The sequence below is a fragment of the Limulus polyphemus genome, unplaced genomic scaffold (genome assembly GCF_000517525.1).
Source record: "Limulus polyphemus unplaced genomic scaffold, Limulus_polyphemus-2.1.2 Scaffold759, whole genome shotgun sequence".
Taxonomy (NCBI): domain Eukaryota; kingdom Metazoa; phylum Arthropoda; class Merostomata; order Xiphosura; family Limulidae; genus Limulus; species Limulus polyphemus.
This window is the reverse complement of record NW_013666369.1, coordinates 232,316-239,622: the sequence shown is the minus strand read 5'-3', so window position 1 is coordinate 239,622 and position 7,307 is coordinate 232,316. Positions and strand designations below refer to the sequence as shown.

At 34.0% G+C, this 7,307-nt stretch overlaps 1 protein-coding gene across 3 annotated transcripts in view; it reads left to right on the top strand.

Annotated features, from left to right (window-relative positions):
* Positions 1-7,307, top strand: part of LOC106460360 (G-protein coupled receptor 143-like) — a 122,788-nt gene that overhangs the window by 40,080 nt on the left and 75,401 nt on the right. For all 3 annotated transcript variants that reach the window (XM_022387063.1, XM_022387064.1, XM_022387065.1), the window contains one exon: positions 2,554-2,809. In XM_022387063.1, coding sequence (XP_022242771.1) covers positions 2,554-2,809 — 256 coding nt within the window. The remainder of the gene's footprint in view (positions 1-2,553; positions 2,810-7,307) is intronic.

Sequence of the window (7,307 nt, the reverse complement as noted above, 5' to 3'; positions counted from 1 at the left end):
ATATATATATATATTCAGAACAAGTTAAATGTATGTACAACAAATTCTTCACACTATAGAGATTATAGGCATATCATAGACACTATAAATATATATAGTTCTCTTCTTCTTGTGAAAGTCCACTTAGGCCTATTCAGTTACTTTAGAATTTCAGTTGACAAGCCAACTATCTTCTCTATTACTATTGCACTAGTATTCTGTGTGTGATTCACTTACAATTGTAGTGCAAGTTACTGTAATCGTTTGGTCTTCTAAATATCCTCTGTTCCTTTTGTCTATATTCTTGATGTCAAGTTAGTGCACTTGATTAATCACTTATAAACACAACTTCCTACAATAATGTGCTTTTAACTCTTATTATAACAAAAACTAAACAATAATGAAATGTTCACTCACAAAAAATAAATTAATCAATAATATCTAAACTAAACAGTATTTTATATCATGATACTTCACTTACTTAGTTTGGTACTCAACTCTGCACTGAAAAGTCAGTTGATTTTTATTTATTTTCTTCTATGGCCATTAAATACACATTGTTCTGTAATGTACTAGAAATGAGGTGTTCCATAAGATCACTTGTAGGTTATTCTACATAATGTATTTGTTATACCCATTCCAGATTGTACTCGCCCATGAACTTTGTGGGTAAAGCAGAAAGGTATAGCTGCCCATCCCTGCCATTCCTTAGATTGAATAAATCAGATTTGTTCTGCTTTTCAATATAGAGTTTTGTGGTCACTCATTGTACTGTTTTTGGTGTGACTGTTCTTCCAGATTCTCCACCTCATTTTTTCCCCAGTTTCTTTTAGTGGAGTAAGAGAGTCCTTACCACTTTCCAGTTCCAAGCAGCTGGGGTAGTGGACCATGGGGGTCTCCTCCTGAATGTGAAATATACAATATGTAAGTAACACATCCATTCAGTTGAGAGTAGGGCCGTGATGTTCTGCTGATGTAGACATGATTGAGATCCCTCATCCTACCCCTGCATGGAAGTCGGTTCTCGGTGGTTGAGTTTTGGATTTAGAGCTGAACCATTCAACATAAGTCCTCACACATGTGTTCAGGGTGTCCCTGCTCACTTACTCAGTTCATCTTTGGTGCACCTCCATGTGTTGTGGGTCACAATGGGAGCACTTGATCATTTCTCCTCTTCCTTCTCTTGCACTCCCTTTGATGTCTTTATGCCAGGATGGTACTGCATTTGGGGTGGTTCCGGTATGTTTGATTTGAGAGGGATATATCTGTATTTTATTTTCAACTTGAGGTAAAGGTGGTATAATCTTCTTTCCTATCCCCGCTTGGGTGTTCATCGCCAGCAGTTATTGTTGAAGTTGACTTCTCGATGGTATGATCCTCATCCTACTCTATGTGGATACTAATTCCTGGCTCTAGAGTTTTGGATGCAGTTGACTTGCCTTGTACGGTCCGTTGTGCCCTAGCCACTCTACACTTTGGGATACATCCTTTCTTTTACCCACAATAAGAAGTGCTTCTCATTTTTATCCACCCATGATTTGTAAGTTTTCATGGAAAGAATGAATAAATATTGTATCTAAGGGACAAAATTTGCAGAAATGAAATTCTGACTTACATATATGAATATTATTGATTTTTTTATATATTTGGTTTATTTTGTTTTGGAATATCTTTTCCTGCATAAAATAATTATTTTCTGCATGAAAACTAAATGATAATCTATGAAATCATAGATGATAAATATTTTAACCTGATTCTACATGTATGATGTAGATGTTTTCACAGAATTTTACATGTATAAATAAGATGTCATCTCAAAGATGTTGTAGTTGGTATTTTTTTTTTATTAAAGTAAACATATAGTAGAAGTTAAAGGTTTACATCAAACTACTTTTCCACTGCACAGTTACAGGTTACACTACCATTTTTATCTACATGTTATTGTAACCCTTAACTATTTTCATGCTTGATATCGAGCTATGTGGTTTAGAACATTAATAGTAACCAGCACTTCACTACAACAGACATTTGCAACAAATAAATTATAATACTTTTATTTTGTGTTACCACAAAGTGTGCATGACATACCCATGAAAGGTATTTTTGTGTAGTGCTTTGTTACAGTAAGTTCTTATATTGTAATTATTGTATATTTATGCTATACTTTCAAATTTAATGAAACTACTTTATTAGGTCATTAATGATAAATAACTGATCTGCATCAGTACAGCTCAGGGTACTTCTACGTGTATGTATTCTAATAAATTTTTTATTCATTTATAGATTGATATTCTCTATATACACCATTTAAAGTATTTCTTCAAAGTCTCAGGCTTATTATGAAATTGTATAAATACTTACTTCATAGCTATTATTATATAATATGCATGAGAAGCTAAGTTTAATAAGAATACCTTATTCTTTAGTCAATATTTATTAAGAAACAGAGGAACAACAGCAAGTAGCAACTAAATCATAAACATACTCAAGATTCCAGTGTGTTGTTCACTTACATGTTCATACATACATGGCTATTACCTTTTCCTACATATATTAACTTTTTTTTATTTTTAGATGGCTTCTCCTTCTCTCGACACATTTTGTTGTGCTGTTTCAGAAGATCACCCAAGTCTTCAAAGACGGCTTCACTTCAGTTCATCTCCTTACAATATTGTATGTGCAATATCAAGCTTGTTAGGAATTTTTGGTGCAAGTTATCAGATTTTTCCCTCATCAGATGACAGTCATTCTAGACACGCACCACTGTCTGGTCATAGGCAAAAACATATTATTACTTATCTTGCAGTAGCTGATTTGTTTGCTTCTTTTGGTAAGTAAAAACATTCCTGTTAATTGGTATATACCTTAAAAATAAGTTTACATGAAACATAAATTATAAAAAAAAAACAATATTAACTGAAGGAAGCATGCTACAATGATTGTTTACTCAGCAAACACACAATTTGTTAAACAAGAGCTCATACCATGCTTTAGAAGTAGGTACAGTGTAATTTAGTTTTTATTACATTTTATGTTGAATGTATAGAGGTAACTTCATATTTTGTTTAAAAGATATTCTTGTTTTAATGAATTAATATAAACTTCTGATAAAAGCAAGCTACTGATATATAACTAAATATATATACACAGTAATGAACATAGCTAATTAAATATAATATTCAGACATATTACTTATAATGATTACTTGTTATGATTAGAATGCCTTTTTTCATCAGTTGGATGCCCTCACTGTTAATAATATATTTGGTCTTAAACCCAATAACATCTCTCAAGGTTCAGTCAGCCCAGTAAACTTACGTTATCTTAATTCCTGTACATATTAAGTTAACAGTGCAGAAGAGTATTTATGATAAAATAGTAAACATAAAACTAAATTAGAAATAATAAACATAAGAATAAATATATGAAACAGTTTAACCAACAGTGTGTGTGTGTGTGTGTCTGCATTGTGGTAAAAGTTTTACTTGTTTACATTAATGTCCACATATGAACTATCATACTGTGGTAAAAGTTGTACTTGACTCAGCAAACTTCTCATTTATGGTTCAATGCCAATCTCTCACTGTAACTATCTTACTCAGGTCCTTCAAGACTCCATCTCTCCCCACAGTGTGACTGAGAAATTCCACCTCTGTGCACATGAGTGAACATTTTCATGATTTCAATTTCAAGCCTACTTCATATACTGGAATACCATCTTCAGGTTATCAGATGCAGATTCAAAAGTGTTGAGAAGCACCAAAACATTGCTGACATAAATCAGTCATATTTATCAGAGTAGTTCCATGAGTGTAAACTTCTTCAGGCTGTTTGAAAGTAGCTGGTGCATTACACAGACTAAATGTCATGACACAAATTTTATACAAGCTGTCTCTTTTGTTAGAAACAGTCTTAATCTTGCTTTCATCATAAAGCTCAAGTTTTCAGTATCCAGACACCAGATCCATGGTGTTGAAACCCCCTGGGAGTCCTCTAATTCATCCATACCTTTATCAGTTCACAGTAAAAGAAAGGTATCAATGAGAGTTGCCACATTAACCTATCTAAACTCAACACAGAATCTTGGCATTACTTCATTCTTCATGACAGTCACTACTGGAGATGATCAAATACTCTACAAAGGCTGTACGACTTTGTCCTACATCAGCAGCTGTGTTTTAGCACTTGTGACTTCCCTAATGCTTGAAAAAGCTGTAGCAGAAGTTGATTTGTTGGATATATGTTGCCTGTGCCTATATGATACTGAGTCACTGTTGTTTCATTCAATTGGCCATCTGGTTCCAGAAATACATCTGCTTATTTACCCAACAAATCACAAATTTTAACCAATTACCTAAGATATGTCAGTAGCTTTGTATTTACTTTCAGCTCTGGCGTGACAGATGCAACCCTAGTGTACCAATAACATTGGTTATTTCCACTCACTTACAATGCCTGCAACCATTCCAGCATCAAGCTTAATAGCCTATAATCCATAGTTACAAAGCAACAGTGGGATTTCATCCATTGTTGGATGGATAATTGTCTGAGCCAATGCTGCCTGCTTTCTGGACAGGAAACAGTTCATTTTGTATTTGGTTACTATAACTGTATTAAACCATGAAACACTACTTGTATACATGGAGGGACTGTTATTCATTCCTTTACATACACTTGTGTGGTCCACTGTTCCTGGGCTCGATCTGGTTGTCATTAGATGACTTTTTTTATGGAACATCATCTTATGTGTTACACAAGGAAAATTGATAGGTAATCTCCACAATGCATCTATCCCAAGGATGCCAATTCCAGATCTGAGATCGGAAACAACTACTTTCATTCCTTGAGCAACACTAGACTGAGCCAGAGATGCACTTCCCTTCTAATATATGATCTAATGCTATTTATCAGAACAAAGTTGGTATTTAGTGGCTGTATTGGTAATCTCACTCAGAGAGCTTTAAAGATCACAAGCTGCATAGGGGTACTTCACCACAGAAATGGATGGTAAGTCACTGGTTTAGAACTACAGGGCAGTGAGCTACTGAGGTGTGGCTCATCAAACAGTCCTGCATACAGGTATCATGAGCTGTCACCAAGACCACAGGCAGTTTTAAGTCATTATTCTCAAGAGTGACAGAGCTAGAGCTATGATGCTTTGACTTGTGACAGCTTAGGAGTTCTGTTAAGGCCTTGTCATACATTCTCAAACTCTCTAGGTGCCATTCCACTTCAATAACCCTCAGTTGTCTGTGCTTCCCTTCTACCAAGATTGATCCTCAGTGGTACCATCTGCTTGAATGGTGTAGGTACTCCAGACATGAACAAATCCCCCTGAGTTGGTGGTTGCAGGCTGACCAATGTTAGGGACTTTCATATCATGAACAGAAAAAGTGCTTTTCCTTACCCAACACATCTTCCTGTAGTTCTTTCCCTTCCACTTGGTCACAAGTACTTCTGTTTTACAAATATACCATTCTTAATTCAGAAGAATTCTTTTAAATTTTCAATAAACATTAGTGACCAGACTAGAAGTAATATGAATGTTATCAAAACAGAAACTACAGTAAATCATGTTGTCATGGCACCAAAGTTTCTCCTCCTTCTCTACCTGTAGTGTTTTTAGGTGAACTGATTTCCCAAGTATCACATAGTTAGATCCACTAATAACAGCAAATGGGCTAGGAGATTTGTTGAGTTGTCCATATTTGAAAACTTGACTAGGTTTTCTTGTGTGTAAGAAATAATAAGACTAAATAAGTTTAACAAAATAAGACAATTTCAATGAAAAACAAAGAAAATGCAACATATATACTTGTGCAGACAGAACCTCAGTTATTATCCACTAGGTGGTGTTAATTCCTACAGCTTTCACCTTCTCAGGATTGATTTCTGCAGAACTAAAACACAATGATCTCACATATCATCATCTTTACATTCATAAATCTACTAGAACTGAACCATGAACCAAAAAGGTGTACTTGAATTCAACAGGTAAACTCAGTTCTTTTGTCCAGTCATCAGTATCAACCCATGACCCTTATTTTCTCATAGCATTGGTTGGCCCTAACACAGACTTCATCAATTTGACCAGTAAAATATATTAGTTAGTGACCCTTTCAGCATGATTGCTATATTACTTCAACATTCCCTCAAGCAGAATAAACATCATCTACTGTAGAGAACAGTGAAGGTAACTCCAACAAGTTTTCGCACTGCATGTTTATGCTAAAACTGCACAAAAATTAAATGAACAAAATGTTTGAAAAATTACTATATAACTAAAAGTAGCCATAAAACTTGTATCTGTGTATAACAACTTTCTTGACACCCCTGTTTACACTGACAATACTTTCAAATGTGTCTGTCACTGACTTGAATCAGGTCATAATGACCTCTGTGCTACAAAGAAAACAAGCTCAAATCTTTTAACCTTCACAATTTAAATGTTTCAAACTAGGAATAAAATAGAATCAAAACTGAACACAACTCCAGATGAGACCTTAGCAAAGTTTTGCATAAAGTGGTGATGACATACCCACTTATGAACTCTAAATTTTTGAAAATATATCACAGAACTATACTTCTCCTTTTCAGAACTTCCAAATTCAGAAAGGCTTGAAGCTTTTATCTATCATCAAGCCAAAATCCTTGTTATTCTCCACAACACTAATACATCACCTACACAAAATATAAGATCTTTAAAATTTTCACTCTTGTAGGCTATGTTGTTAATATTCACATTTGATATTGTTTGCTAGAGGGAATTTTAATATGATATACTGATGATGTGTGATGCTCAGAAGTTTCTTGAGTATCTAGATTTGATGGGAAATCTCACATTTTCATGAGATTTGAGGGGAAACAAATATTGTTATATATAAAAACATGAGTAAGTTAATCTTTTATGGTATTGATGATTAACTACTAAGTGCTGTACAATTTTGTTGAGGTTGTACCATAGATACAAGAGGAAATTTAACAGTAACTAATGTTTTATTTGTGAGTTAGGCCACAGCTTGTAGAACTTGTGCAATACATTCAAAGAAATATATCATTTTCATTAAATAGAGTGAAATTTGCATTATTTTTGCCATATGATAAAATATAACACTGCCCAATGATAGAAACCATTGCAACACTGATATTGGGAGTGTGATTATTTTGATAAAGATAAAATAGAATCTGTACTAAATTTCATGATGATGGCATGCACTAGAAGTGAGATAAAAAATCTGCTAGAGTTGATGAAACATTAGAAAAGAGAATTAAGAGAAAACCAGCAGGAAAGAAACAGAAAATTATAAAAATTATATATATATATATAA